Genomic DNA, 16,508 nt, shown 5'->3' on the forward strand with positions numbered 1-16,508 from the left:
CATCTGCCACTTGCACGCCCAGTCCCCAACTCAGGTTAGTCTGAATTACCCTGCCTAATTTTGTGTCATCAGCAAAAACTATGACATGGCTCTCAATGCAGCTTGGGGAATCATTTATAAACAAATTAAAAAGAAGAGGACCTAGGACAGACCCCTGCATCCTATTTAGCCATTTAGCAATTACAGACATTTACCCCTAAGCCTATTTCTGTTCATTTGTTCAGCCTTTTATGTGTAGTCCAGATAAATCACCTCTACAGCCACACCTTCTTCATAGAATGCTAATAAATTGGTTTGACAAGACCTGTCTTTCACAAATCCATTTTTACTTCTACTAATTGGATTTTGGATCAAGATATGTTCTTGAATGTATACTGATGTTTAGGTTACTGGCCTGTAATTGCCCAGTTGGGATTTTGATCCCTTTCTAAATATGGGCACCACATTTTCCTTGCGCCAATCTAATGAAACTATTCCTGAACTGAAAGAATCCCTAAAGATCGATAATAATGGTTGGGCCAGAATTAAGGTTAGCACCTTGTGTGCCCTTGGATGTATACCATCTGGTCCAGGGGCCTTGTCTACCATAACAGTATCTAACTGCCTGGGCACTTTTTCTTGCGTCAGCCAATCCCATGTTTGTTGTAATGGTTCCTTAAAATTAGCCAGCAGGGGCTCTGTCATTGGTTCTTTCTTGGTATAAACAGAAGGAAAAAAGTATTTAAGATGTCAGCTTTCTCTCTGTTATCACTAACCAAGTTTCCTGTTTAAGATAATAAAGGACCCACATTCTCTACCTTTAACTTTTTTTCCATTTACATACTTAAAACATTTCTTGGGATTAGTTTTACTCTCCTTGGCAATTAGTTTCTCATTTTTCAATTTAGCAATTTTAATGCCCTTTTTGAAAGCTTTGTTGGCATCTTTGTATGACATAAATGATACTGCTGATCCCTCGCTTTTATAATGCTTAAATGCCATTCATTTATTTCTTATTTCCCGTTTTACTTTCCTGGTAAGCCACATTGGTTTGATTTGCTTCTTTTGTATTTGTTTCCCATAGGTATATATTGAGATGCGTAATTTTGCAATGTGTGTTTAAAGATATTCCATTTGTCCTATGTGTTTAGTCCAGAGAACAAGCCATCCCGGTCTATACATACCTTAGCGCACACAAAGTTTGCCCTTGTGAAATTAAGTGTTTTGGTAGTTACCCATTTGCTTTTTGGAATTAATCTCAAATGAAACCATGTTATGGTCACTTTTCCCCAAGTCTTCTCTTACTTTGATGTTTGAGATAAGTTCCTCATTGTTAGTTATTACCAGATCTAGACAGGCATCCATTCTGGTTGGGGTCTCTACAAATTGTGACATAAATTGTTAATTAAGCAGGTTCAGAAACTTGCTGCCATTAGTGGAACTAGTTCCACTATTGCAATCTATATCTGGGTAATTAAAATCTCCCATGACTAAAACTTCATTCCTATTTGGAGCCTTTTCAATTTGAAATAGCAGCTGATCCTCCCTTTCATTGTTAATGTTTGGTGGCTTGTAGCCTAGACCTAGACGTTCAGGTCACCCATTTGCTAAAGACATTTAAGGTATTTACCCATTTTTGGTTCATCACACGTTAAGGTTAAGACGGCATCAAATATTCTATCTCTGCCCTTGGGTTTTTATGCCCTTGTTCTTAATTTTACTAAAATGTTAATAGTGTATGTAATAGTGCGTGTATGCATGTGTGTGTGTATTACATTGTGCTAACTTTTTTGTTTACCATTAATACAAGCCACACACAGATTTCTCAGACACAGAAAAAGCTAAGTTACAGCTTTAATTGTAATAAAGGAATATATACAAATTAGAAAAAAATGCTATGAACTTCCCCAAACAAGATAGGCATTAGCATGAGTGACAATAACAAATCTGGAAAGTATCCAACATGTTAATAGTAATAGAAAAAGTACTTCCCCCAATTTTACACTCAGTGCTTGGTTTCAGATGGTGGTTTGCAGAGGGTTTGGGATGTTTTGTGGAAAGCTAAAAAAATGGAAAGAGAGACATGAATGAGAGAAGATACTTAGGGTTAGAAAAACTGTAGGTGGCCAGAGTGGGAGGGGAGATACTATTTTTATGATTTATATTTTGGCATTTTCATTTTCAGATAAATTATAGTTTGCTGGTTAGATTGTTTTCCTTCTGTTCCATCAGGCTAGAGAGTTGTGTATACAGTGTAAACCAGAAAAATAATTCCTAAGCACCCAGAGAAAAGAAGTTTGACAAAACATATACTGACAACCAGAAATAGTTTATGATACTTTTATAAGTTAACATGTCACCTTTTGTGCATGAATGGACCTTTTTAATTTGCAAAACTTCTTTCAAAGAAATGTATGTGTATTTTTTGATGTCATAGACACTTTGTTGTGTGTTACGGGTATCTTTTACACCCATATCTGTTATCTCTTACTTTGTGATATTGTGTTATAGCCCATCCTATGGCTGGAAACGACAAGTGACACAACGAGCACAAGGTGGGGACAGAGTTCGAAAGACATCCCTCCTCTTTGATCACCTTGATCCAGCTGAACTTGCAGAACATTTAACACACCTAGAGTTTCACTCGTTCTCTAAGATCTTGGTGAGTAAACACAGAATAGATGTGGAATTACATATGATATTTGTGTCATTATATGCCACTTTATGAATGTGGTGTAAAAAGTAAATAAATCACTAAATAGTAGATTTGTGCATTTGGATTCGTGCGAATTTACAGAAATTTGGTAAATTCGCCAATTCCTACAAAGCCCCGAAAATGAGATGGGTCCACATTTACTCACTCTCTGTAAGGTGTGGGAGGTGGAAGAGTCCAGTATGCAGGATAACCCAAGGCCAAAACCATAAACAGGGCCAGATTCACTAAATGCAGCGTAGATCCGTACACGAAGCCGAGGTCAGGATCACGGAAATCAGCGTAGTCCAAAAATCAATAGCCAGGGTCGGTACACAAGAAATCAGGGTAAGCTGTTTAGTAGGCAAGGTCAGGAAAATGGAAGGCAGCAGAGTCAAAGGAATAACCGGGTTCGGTACACAAGAAATTAGGATATTAGGAAACTCAAACTAAACAGCGGTACTCAGCAGAAAGAGTTTGCCGCTCGGTGGATGCCCCGCCCCCACATTAACCAAGCGTGTTCCCGCCGTCTCCGTTCTGGGACACACAAAGTTTGTTGAAGGCGTGCTCCTAGAAGCAGTCACGCTGGATGCAGAGGAACAAGCTGGGGGTGCGACACTGGATCCAGTACCAGCAGATAGCGGGTACTCTGGTGAGTGACTTTGTCAGGGTCCGGTATGCGGACCCTGACACTCTGTCACACACTTGCAGTCTTGTCCACTCTCCCTCGCACTCTCCGCATATTTTCTGTTCTGTATTCTATTTTCAATCCTTAATCTGCTATCTTCTTTCTTCGTCTGCATCTCCACGGACATAATGCAGCAGAGAATCAGGGGAGGACATCACCGTAAGCGTGTCATATTGCCCTCAGTGGGAACTTTGATGTCCCCTTTCCTGACTGGCGGATCGGGGAGGACGTCACTGCAACGCCTCCATGTTGGCGGAAGTTCCTGCTGAGTTATGTCCAGGGAGATGCCGACAAAGAAAGAAAATAGCAGTTTAAGGATTGAAGGTTGAAGATAGAGTAGAGAAGAGAGACGAGAAGGGAGGCGATAGAGGATGAAAAAGAAGACGCAGAAGAAGATGCAAAGAGGAAGTGGTTGGCAGTAGCAGTCGACAAAGAAGGTAGGGAAACATTTAGAGAGCATAAAAGTGTAAGAGAGTGAGAAAAAGAGAATATGGGCACCGGGCAGCGGATTTCATTCCCGAATCAAAAATGCCTCAGAATTTTCCTTATGGGCAGGGAATGAAAACATCTCACCATGGGACCTCTGCCTCTTCCCCTTTTTGAACCTGTTTAGGGATTGAGTAAAAAGATTTACTAAAAAATTTAAACCAAGAAACTTTTCACAGCACCATTTGTTGGCACTGGTAATAAAGTTGTCCCACCAGTCTTAGTTGTACTTGATACAGCCATTGGCCATTATAATACCAAATTAGTGAAATTGATTGGATTTTAATAGGTATCTAATAGCTTCCACATTTGGAGGACTTCCAGCTTGTGATGTGTTTTTTTTGGAGTGGGGGGCTACATAATGTCCAAATAAAAAAAAAAGAATAAGAATTAAGATATTACGCCACTATAATTAGTATATATATATATATATATATATATATATATATATATATATATATTTTTTTTTTTTTAAAGTTAAGGTTTTTGGAGGATTATAATTTTAGCCTCCTGTGAATACACAAGGGCATATTTTTGTATTGCTGGGAACTGCATAAAAACGATGCATCAATCTTTATTCTAGGTGACTGTAGGACAGTTCTAATTTCCGAATATGTTGTCTCTTAAAATGTCTTTTCTGACAACTGATCCCAAGTTTCGGTTAAACCATTATGTTATTAGAGAAATGTCCTATAAGTATTTAATTGCTGCAGAGAGCTTTGCTCACACAGTTGGCACTCAGATGGCTTGAATAAACTATTATTATTTAATTAAATTCCTATCCCCTTAATTATTTACAAAAAACAATTAGGTATCTGATGAGTGGTTTCCAGTTTTAAGCACAATGGCTACAACAATTTGGTCATCTTGCTATTGTTTTAAGCAGCATTGTTATAAGCAGTTTATATGTTACCATAAGAAACCTATGTACATATTTTTCATGACAACGTCAGAATCTTTCAAATACCAAAGTCAATATAATGCCAAAACACATATATTCACTAATTCACAAAATACATTCAGAAAACGTTTTTACTAATTTACTAATTAATCATATTATTTTCAAGTAATTAAAACTCCTGGATACCCATAGTGTGTGTATGTATACACTATATGGACAAAAGTATTGGGACACCTGACCATTTTATGACATCACATTCTAAATACATTGACATTAATATGTAATTGGTCCCCCCCTTTGCAGCTAAAACAGCTTGAGGTTGAGGTCAGGGCTCTGTGTTGGCCGGTCAAGTTCTACCACACCAAACTCGTCTAACCATATCTTTATGGACCTTGCTTTGTGCACTGGGACACAGTCATGCTGGAATAGAAAAGGGCCTTCCGCCAAACTGCTGCCCAGTACTTCTGCTGGGGCTTCTCTGACGGACCCCCACGTCAACAACAATTTTATTATCAATTTTTTCTATTAGTTGTTGTAGCCATACTTTCTATTGCCATATCTAATGTTTGCCATTAGAGGAGTACCCCAAGCTTCAACTGGTTTCTTACCTTTTAAAATTATTGTATGACACTCCAGGGGATTATTTAACCCAGATGAAAGAACGCATGGAAACCATCATGGCAATAGTCTGGTAACGCATACAAAAAGCTCAACAATATTAACAGAATACCTATAATAAGAAGGCTAGAATTCACGTATTTCAACCAGGAGACAGACTGCTAGTGCTGTGGTGTACAGTAGAGAACAAATTCCTGGCAACTCGGCATGGCAATTATGAAGTAAGGCAACCAGGCAGATTAAAAGTCCAAATACACTATGTAAATTTGCTAAGGCCATGGAAAGAAAGGAAAGTTACTTCAGAGGCTTCAGCCTTAGCTGAAAAGAGCAATAGTGACCCAGAAGTAAATATCTCTGAGGCCCTTCTATAAACCAGACAAGGGAAATAAAGGTGTTTGTTAGATTAAATAAAGAGGTGTTCTCTCCAGTCCCATGAAGAACTAGTATGATTAAACATGACATTCTGACAGAACTGAGAATAATGATTAATTTTAAACCATATAGAATACCCAAGGCTCAGAGCAGAAGTCAAGAAAAATATTTGGGTAACTGAGAAGTCACAAATTGCCCAATTGTGCTTGTATCAAAACCTGATGGTATAGTTCAGTTTTGCAATGTTTATTGCAAACTAAATGCAATTTCTAACTTTGATACATACCCCATGCCTAGAGTTGAGGAGTTAGCTGAAAGACTTGGGAGAACCCGGTACTTTACTACACTAAATTTAACCAAAAGCTACTGGTGAGTATCAGCAAGGGAAAAAAAGAACAATTTTCTACCCAATTGCTTTTTTTAGTATAGTTTTGACTTTCGGCTTGCATGGTACCCCTGCCACATTTCAGAGAGTGACAGAAGCATAGCTAAGGGGAAAGCCAGGGGCAGATGTTTAGGGGTGCAGAGGTGGTGCAGGCAGGCTGTTAAGGGGCAGAGGTGGCACAGGCAGGTTATTTTAGGGGCAGAGGCCTACCTGATCAATGTCTGGCTTATTATATAGTGATGTAGGTTATGTTGCACTACCATCAATGTCATGGTCAGTGTATAGTGATGGGAGTAATGCTGTGCCATATCTGTTCAGTAAATGCTAGTTATTTAAACTTATTTCATTTATTTATAAGTTAATTATTTATTTTTTCAGATTTCTAGTTTTTTTCCCCAGTCACATACAGTTTACAAATTTGTGAAATAAATATTCTTGCCAACATTATTTTTTTGTGGGTGTCGTTACATTTTAAAGTGGGGGGCACATATTGGTTCCTAATACTCTAGATACGCCCCTGGAGAATGATGGACAGAATACTAACGCTGCATGTGCGAATCTCACCTTCCAAAAGTACTGGCTGTTCTAAATCCAATACAAAATGCTAGCCTAACAGCTAACTCCTGAGATTTGTATTTTTATTTAATGTAATAAAGTCTTACTTCATGTAAGGAAGATTTACTTTACTGAGCGGGTAGTGGATATGTGGAAAAATCCTTCAAGCAGAAGAAGCTTGAGAATTTTAAAGATATTAACCCCTTAGAGACAGGCTGTTTTTTGTACCCTTTGTGACCCAGGCTGTTTTAACATTTTAGCAGTGCTCGTTAAAAGCACTATTTCTCACTTGTATTAGAAAATCTTTTACTCATCTACAAAAGCTAATGAAAAAAACTACTAAATAGATTCTACTATTTGACCTGAGTAGTGCTTTGCTATTTCAAAACCATTTTTTTCCAAATCTGATCATCCTGCCCCCATGTCCTATTTGGGAAATCTTTGAACCAGGCCAATTTAAATTTCCCCTTCAAACCATATCTTTTGAAAACCAGACACCTGAGGGTATTACAAATGGTGGTATTTTAACTCTTTCGATGCACCAATTCTACCATCAGCCTTTGTGAAAGTTTATGGTAGTCATTTTGTGGCTTTTTTCTTCACACATTGTACTTTAGGTATGGATTTACAGCTCTTGGTATAAGTCACTAGCAAACACCCAAATATGCATTCAGAAAGATCACCTACAGTGATACCACCCATGCATAGGTTTCCTGGGTGGTTTGGGGGCTAAAACATCAAATTTGGGAGGTGTGCATTTTGTCTTTTCATTTTGACATCTGGTGAGTCTGAGCCCATGTCCTATTTGGGACATCTTTGAACCTGGCCAATTCAATTTATCCCATCAAACCATACATTTTTATTTTTTTTTAAACTTCTTTATTACAGACAAAGCATACAGCCTAAGAACAAAATTACATATAGACATGGTGACAAACTAGATGCATACAGGTACAAGTAATGCACAATTCCAAGAATACATACAGTGTAGGTAAGATCACCTCCTCAATCACAGAACATCGGGCCACAACACAGATACGTCCTGTCCCGCAACGAGATCAGAACCCCGGAATGGGGCGAATACCTTTTGAGGACCTGAAGACAATACCACTCCGTGGTATTGAACGTTTGAAACAGTGACAATCTGGTGGTGCTATCTAGTGTTGCGATAAATGGGGACCAGCGATTGAAAAGATATTTGACCTTGCTCTCCTTATGAAGGACAGCTTCAAGCCAGTCCATATGAAACAAAAATTGCAGTCGGACAGAACCAGAGGAAGCAACGGAGGTTGAGGAGTAATCCAATGGGACAATGTTGCCCGTTTTGCCACTGCGGAAAGAATGAGCAAGAGAAATTTAGCCCTCGCTACAGGTGGGGGAATGTGGTCAGGGAATATACCAAAAATAGCCCATTCAACAGATATTACAAAACAAATGCCCAGAGTGTCGTTGATGTATGTTTGTAAGGCATCCCAAAATGGGACAATAGAGCTACAAGACCACAAGCCATGCAAAAGATCGGCCTCAGGTAATTGACATTTTAAGCATCGGGAGTGATCCGCTAAGCCCATTAAAAACCGAAGTTTAGGGGTGACATACGCTCTATGCACAATCTTGAGGAACATTTCACAATAGTCCCTAGAAACCAGGACTTTAGAATTGAACATATACGCCTGAAGAATCCGGTTCGAAGTTAGATTTGGAAAATCAGCCCTCCAGGAGGGAAGACCTGCACCGTGGGACTCCCAGTCGATGACAAGTCTGATCAGATTATAGATTGTTGACATCTTGAGCATTATGATGGGGGACAATACCGTTACCTGGTCTAAGGGATTGTTAGAATTAGCCCCAGAGAGATAAGGAAGCAGGGTATTAACATAATTACGAAGTTGAAGGTAGTGAATAGGGTGAACGTTAATAGTAGGGAATTTAGATTGGAGCCGCAAAAAGGACAGCAATTTACCCTCACGTGGGTCCAGAAAATCGCCAATGGTGCGACCCCCCCTCCCGGGCCAGGCGTCGAAAGACAACATCCTCCCTCCCATACACGGGCAACCATACATTTTTAAGCTTGTATTTGAAATGCTAGTATTTTAACATTTTACATGCCATGTTTTTTTTAAAGATACAGCACTAATTTTAGCACTTGCTCATAAAAATTAACTTTTTATTTTTTTATGTTTTTAAATTTTGGGACATGGAGTCCAAAGAGTTCTTGGGAAGGTCTGAAGAGACAATTGGAAATTTTTTTGTTTTTCAATGGGCGCTGCCATCTTGCGAAAGGCAAAATCTCTTGCAGTGTCCTTGGGTGGATTTTAGGTGTCACTGATTGCCTCGCTATCAAGGCATTTCAGCGACACCGTTTAAGCTTAAGAGGCGATTGTTGATCACCTCCTGACCCATTGACGAATCCCTTCTTTTGTTCAAAGGCAGATTGCCTTTCAAACAGAAAAAGTGAATTTCTATCGATCCCCCTGGCTGCCCAGACTCCCTAAACACAAGTGGCAAGATAGTGTGGGGCCTTCTCTTGCCCCATTTGAACAAAGGCTACCACCTCTGGGTAGAGAAGTACTACAGCAGCCCAAAGCTATTCAGATTTTTATTTTGTTTTGGCACCCCAGCTTGTGTCACAGTCTGAAAAGTTTCCCTAAAAAGGACGTTTATGTCTCCAGCTCCATGCACAAACAACAAGTGGTACCTGTAACTGTCAGAGGAGAGGGTGATGCACTGGCCCTAAAACCAAAGAGCATCATAGAATATAATATATCGGGGATGTAGATTATTATTATTATTTATTGTTTTATACAGCACCACCATATTCCTCACCTACAGCAGGCAAGCAAATGAATATAACTTAATGACATTTCTGCATTTTTTGCCATGCATTTTGGCTGGTTTCATTGTGTGCCTCCTTGTTATCTGAGATTCCTACAAATGCATGAAACAGGCAATTTAGGTTTCTGAAAAGACTTAATATTATGCCAAATTTTTCCACAAAGGGGAGAATATATCTTATATTGCTAGGGAATGTGAAATCAGTCTCTCAATGCTATTTAAGTTAAAAAATACACCAATTAATGTTCCTACTTTTCAAGACAAAAAAGCTAATTCTCAATAGTGTAGCTGCAGCAGCTGCTCATTAACCAATTCTAATTGACCAGAGACTCAGCTGATGGCTGTGTAAGAGTTACAATGTGGCAACAGGAAAACTACAAGATTTTTGGACTTAACCCATGTTACTATGTTATTACTGTGTTATGAAGGAACAACATCAGTAAACTTCCCATCAACAAGGTTTCATAGCATCACCTAACGTATAGTTTATGCAGGGCCATGTTGGTGCATATTGTAAGAGAAACTTATCAGGGACTGCCAAGGGAATAGTGGCAGACTAGATGGGTTGAATAGTTCTTATGTGCCATCAAATTCTGTGTTTCATAATCCATAATGAATACTGGTGAGATGAAACTGTGACTACCGGCAAACTCCTGCATGAATAAACACGTCCGAACACCCACTGTAAGGAATGTTTATTACTGTTGATAAACAGTTAGGGCACAGTATTATCCCTTACAGATGATTTAAGGGATAATACAGTCCCCCATATAGCCCTACCAATTTCGTATACCAGAATGATGCTTTCAGTAATTTACCTCAATTGATGTAATGCTTATGTTTATAGGTCCGTGGTTGTGTTCCTACAGGGGTATAAATACTAAAGGACATACAGTCCTTGGATAATAAATAATAGAGGACATACATTTTTGACCGCGTTGGATTGATTTATTTTTTCCCTGTTTGCCATTTAATGGAAAATAAAGAATTACATATGCCATGTTCAATTGCCCAAACATTCAATAAAATGGTAATATTGCAATTTCTTGCGATAGTATCTATGAAATATCCCAACAAACTGTTATACACTTTATAACCAAAAGTATGCAGACAGACCTCCTATTTACGTTTAGCTGTTTCAGCCTCAACTGTTACTAACAGTATATAAAGTCAAACACATAGGCATGCTATCTCCATGGTCAAACACTGTTTGCAGAATGGGTTGCACTGAAGAGCTCAGTGACTTTAGACCTAGCATAGTCATGGGATGCCACCTTTGCCCAGGTCAGTTTGTAAAATTAACTGCTCCATCCAGGGGTTCTAGACCACACACAGGCACAGAGCGGGATGCCAAGTGCTGAAGCACATAGCATGTAAAAATCACCTGACCTCTGTGGCATCACCCACTACAGAGTTTTAAACTGGTCAGAAGAACGTTACTGGAATGCATAAAGCCTACTTTAAAGTTTAGTAGAAAAGGGATAATCATCCTGTACTATTTTACATGGTTTGAGCAAGGCCCTATTATATTAAGAAAATTGTATGCTTCCAGCTTTGTGGCACCAGTATTAGGAAAGGACATTTCCAGCATATGACTGTTCTCCTGTACACAAAGCAAGGTCCTTTAAAGATGTGGTTTGACTAGTTTGGTGTGGAGCAACCCAAGTGGCCTACTCAGAGCCCTGACCTTAACCCCATTGAACACCTTTGGGATGAATTGGATTGCCAGGGTGTGCAGGTTAGACTGAGGTGGACCTGGCTGGACCAGACCTATGTGAACAATTTTGGACCGCAGGAATGCAGCGGGGGTTACATCATGAGACCTAGCAGTAAAAGCGAGGCTGCTCGCATATTGTGGAAGCACCAGAGAGGTACTGTAAGCTGTGTGCTTTTTGTGTGCAGGGAGAGCAGCTTTAAGGTGGCAGAATAGTGTCTGCAGACGTCATCCATGCCCTCCACTATAGAGGGTTGCAGTGGGTAAGACCATGGAATATAGCTGTGATGTGGGGCAAAAGTTTGGGAATTGTCTACGAGAAAATAGCAAAAGCATTAAAAATGTCCCTTTCCACCATCAGGAAATTATTGTTTTATGAATCAACCTGGAAGAAGGCATATTGTCCTATATTGTATTAGAGAATTGCAGAAGTTAGCTGCGTCTAAGGGTCATAAAGTCTCCAAAACTACAATCCAATGTCACCTACATCACCACAAGGTTGTTTGGAAGGCTTTAAAGAAAAAAGCCTCTACTCTCAATCAACATCAAACTTTACTTTGTTAGACATTATTGGAACGTCAAATGATATCAGATTCTATGGTCAAAGTAAACCAAAATAGAGTTTTTCATTAATAAACACCAGAGGTGTGATTGGTGTACTCAGAGAGGTAGCGATATGGGAAAAGTACCTCAAGTTCACAGTTAAATATGGTGGTGGCTCTCAGGGGAGGGCTGGCAGCCTAAGGCCTGGGGAGCAAGTCTAGTCAACTGGCCCATTGCACCATCAAAGCGGCTGCGAGCGACATTGAAAGCGGCCGTCGTGCGGCAGTCACTCCACCAGCGCCTAATGAAACTAAAGTGGCCGGTGTGCACACACCGTATGCCTCAGCTCTTCATCACACCCCTTTTAAGACGTGGGAAGAGGAGCTGAGGCATGGCTGTTGGGTCTGACAGCCGCATGATGCAGGGGCGTATTTAGAGTATTCGGCACCTGTGGCAGATCCTGTATGTGGTACCCCCCCCCCCCCACACACATAGTTTCTATGGTTAGGCAAACATTGACAGGGGTACAGCAAAATTGTTATCATTATATACTTAGGGATTATGCGGTACCACCGTCAATGTGTGCCTATACATTGAGCCAGACACTGACAACCCCTATCACTATATACTAAGCCAAACATTGATATGGTGTAGGCTTACCACTTTAGTGACTGGCATAGTATATAGTAGGGATGCACCGAAATGAAAATTCTGGACTGAAACTGAAAATTCAGCATTCACTTGGCCAAAACTGAAAAAAACAAACAAAAAAAACTTTAAAATACTTTATTAAAAGTAACACCAAAATTAGACAAAAAAATCAATAACAATATTAACATATATATATATATATATATATATATATATATACACACACACATATATATAACAACAATCACGATTCTATCATGCCCAGGTTCTAGCATGTGCTGGCTGACTTAGCATGATAGGAGTGTGATTGCTGTTTGCAATTATATATATATATATATATATATATATATTAATACTGTCATTGAATTATTCTGTCCAATAAAAGTGTTAACACACCAAAGTTGGACCAAAAAATAATTTATAACAGCAATCACACTCCTATCATGCCTAGGCAGCCACTACATGCTGGAATCTGGGCATGAAAGGAATGTGATTATGGACTCCCTATGCCAAGCTAACCCCCAACACTTTCTGAAACCCTCATTCACAAACATTCAGCATAACACCCATAACTCTCACACACTTACATTCAGCATAACTCTCACACACTTACTAATCCACAGCCACAGTTGCCAAGCACATCGTTTCTGAAGGCGTGCCGGCATGGTGGCACCCCTCAGATGAGCGGCAGCCGGGGCGGACCCCCCCCCCCCGCCAGGTACACTACTGGCATGATGGCCGCATTCGATCTTCAATCTAGTTTTTAACTTTGCGGCTGCATTGAATGCTTGTCTGCCCGTCGTACGTCCGGCCCACCGGCCCGGATTTAGGGCGGTCTGGGGGGCAATTGCCCCCCCGGCCCAGCCCGCCCCTGGTGGCTCTAATGTTTTGGGACTGATTGTTTTACCAGGGCATTTTGTTAGGATACATGGCATAATGGACTCTACCAAATATCAACAGATATTAAATGAACAGCTCACTGCATCTGCCTGAAAGCTTAAAATGGGCAATGGTTGGATCTTCCAGCAGGACAATGATCCAAAAGATACATCAAAATCATGTCCTACCATGATCACCCCAGTCTTGAACCCCATAGAAAATCAGTGTGGTGAACTGAAAAGGAGAATCTACCAGCACTGACCTCGGAATTGGAAGAGTGTGGAGAGATTCTGTATGGAGGAATGAGTAAATCAGTACACTAAAAAAAAGTTATCATACATGGGACGCCTGAAGCCACAATTTACTGCCACTAATCGTTTTTAATAAATTATGCAGATTGAAATAGAGTAAATAACACAAAACCTTCACTTTTCTGCTCACTGATTTCTGGGCCTAGAAAGTTTTGTCCTTTAAAGTGACTACAAATTCAGGAGGGCATTTTATCTCCGGATAAGTAAAAATTAAATAGTTAAATTTATTCCTACATAAAGTATAGTGCCAGGAAACAGATGACCAAATACACACCAGAACAAGCTCTGCCACACCGACACCCAAACATACACACACACACACACACACACACCAGGACAGACTTTGCCACACCGACACCCAAATACACACAACAACCCAGACACACACACCAGGACAGGCTATGCCACACAAACACCCAGACACACACCAGGACAGGCTCTGCCACACCGACACCCAGACACACCCCAGGACAGGCTCTGCCACACTGACACCCAGACACACACCAGGACAGGCTCTGCTACACCGACAACCAAACACACACACCAGGACAGGCTCTGATACACCGACAACCAAACACACACACCAGGACAGGCTCTGACACCCACCAGACGGGCTAAGCTACAACAACAACAACAAAAAAGTATTTTCCACACTGCTTTGTTGTTGACCCCCCTTTTTGTGTTTTTGCCCCCTTTTGTGTAATTGCACCAGTTGCCACCCTTGTGTATTTATGCCGCCAGCATAAAAAAAATGCTGCCCTGCAGTATGGGGGATGTATGTGTGACAAGTTTGTTCCTTCCATGAGTCTATACATACTGCAGGGCAGCATTTTATCTAGGCTGGTCAGCAGAATGTAAATGTTATATGTGTCCTGAAAAATATGGCCGATGTGGTCACCCTAATGCCCCCACATTGTATATTTATTAACCCCCCACCCCCTTTAGTATTGATTTATGTGATGCCCCCAGCCAGCACCCGCTCGTGAATTAATGTCCCCTCTTAGCACCCAGATTGCACTCACAGGATCTGCCCAACACCTAGATTGGAAGCATATGACTTGCCACCTTTGCCCCCACACAACCTGCCTGTGGTATCATCAAACAGCTTTCCCCCACATCCATGCAATCACACACATATTCATTCATTTATTATTCACAAACATTCATTCACTCATTCATATATTCATTTCCTCATTCGCAGATACTAATCATTTACAGATACTCATTCATTCACTCATTCACAAATATTCATTCCCTTAATCACGCATACTCATTCATACACCCTCCCCCACCCCCTTATCTGAACTGCAGATCACTCTGTGCCGATTGCAGACTTCTGCCGCTACATCCCTCTGAACGGAGCGGAGTCATGTGACGTGACGTAAAGTCACGTGACTCCGCTGTGTTCCTGTTTGTCCTGGGTGGAACAAGAGACTCTGCTCGCACAGCGAGTAACACACAGGCAAGCAGCAGGGCCTCTGTGGAAGTGATCACGGTTGCTGCAGGCTTTTGTCCCACATTAAAGGCGGTCATGTGGCCGCATCGGCCCACCGTTTTATTCACATTTAGGGTGGCCTGGGGGGCAATTGCCCCCCTAGCCCAGCCCACCCCACCCCTGGGTGCTAACATTAGTGCCCGTGCCCCCTAGAATGGCGGGTCCGGTTGCAGTTGCGAACCCTGTGACCATGGTTGTTTCTCCACTGATAGAGAAAGTAGGGTTGTTGGGAAAGAAGCTGACATGATATTAAGAGAAGAAAGGGCTCCAATCCGGAAGTCAGATAGAGAGAGGAAATAATAACATTACATACACACTAAATGAAATATTCTTACGGAACTGTTGTTAAACTGAGCTACCAGAATTACATGTGCCGATGGTTACAGTGATGTAGTGAATGGTAGTGTGATGCTTTCTCAAAGTTATGGATAAAAAAATAGTCCTACTTTAAATATAAAAGAAATACCTAAATGCCAATCTTGCATTGTTTAACAGAGTCAAACGAAAACTGTTTATATTCTAAATGGACTTTAATATAGTTGTTCCTCTTCTACTTTCCCACAACTCCATTCCTTCTAATTATCCTTTTACTTAACTACTTAACAGTTGAATACATTACTTTAAAATATAAAATGAACTTAGTCACAGTATCTAGTCTGCCTCATATCACACAGCATAATTGTACATTTAATTTATAACTCTCAGCCTATTGTACATTAAGTTTAACTCACTGTGCTCTTCTGTTCCTCAGTTTCAAGACTATCACAGCTTCGTCCTTCATGGTTGCACAGTGGGAAATCCTGTACTTGAGAGGTTCATAGCCCTTTTTAATGGTGTATCCCAGTGGATCCAACTCATGGTGCTCAGCAAACATACTCCACAACAGAGGGCAGCTGTCATTAAACAATTTGTGCATGTCGCAGAGGTATGCAACTCTCAAGTCCATATTTTTATTAGGCACAAGCATATATTTCCCAAAGATATAATCCGCAGCAAGTGATAAAGCTAAAGACTGTTGATGCCCCACTATGCCATAAAAATGCATACTTAAAAGTCTCTATATGAGAGAAAAGTAGGATGCAGACAGGTCAGAGATTGGTTATGGGTACAAGTAGGCTCACAAAGTTTGATTTGTCAAAATTGTGTTGCAATGTGTCTTCTGTAAAACCCATCTGTGTTAAATATGTAATTCATAATGGAGAATGTAACTTTATCTTAAGGGAAAAAAGTTGGGATTCATCTTGGTCAATAACTATACTTTCTACAGAGGCTGCTGCAGCTACAGAATTTCAACACTCTTATGTCTGTAGTGGGTGGACTCAGCCATAGCTCAATCGCTCGTCTTAAGAATACACATTCTTATATCAGTCCAGAAACCACTAAGGTAAGAACTTGATTTTTTTA

General features: G+C 40.4%; 1 protein-coding gene across 1 annotated transcript in view; it reads left to right on the forward strand.

The window, feature by feature from the left end:
- Positions 1-16,508, forward strand: part of LOC149298589 (RAS guanyl-releasing protein 2-A) — a 53,737-nt gene that overhangs the window by 14,504 nt on the left and 22,725 nt on the right. The window contains exons 5-7 of the mRNA XM_089487343.1: positions 2,491-2,641; positions 15,856-16,029; positions 16,372-16,488. Coding sequence (XP_089343469.1) covers positions 2,491-2,641; positions 15,856-16,029; positions 16,372-16,488 — 442 coding nt within the window. The remainder of the gene's footprint in view (positions 1-2,490; positions 2,642-15,855; positions 16,030-16,371; positions 16,489-16,508) is intronic.

This window comes from Sceloporus occidentalis, unplaced genomic scaffold, assembly GCF_023333645.1.
Source record: "Sceloporus occidentalis isolate IW3139 unplaced genomic scaffold, rSceOcc1.0.p SCAF_32, whole genome shotgun sequence".
In the NCBI taxonomy this organism is placed as follows: Eukaryota; Metazoa; Chordata; class Lepidosauria; order Squamata; family Phrynosomatidae; genus Sceloporus; species Sceloporus occidentalis.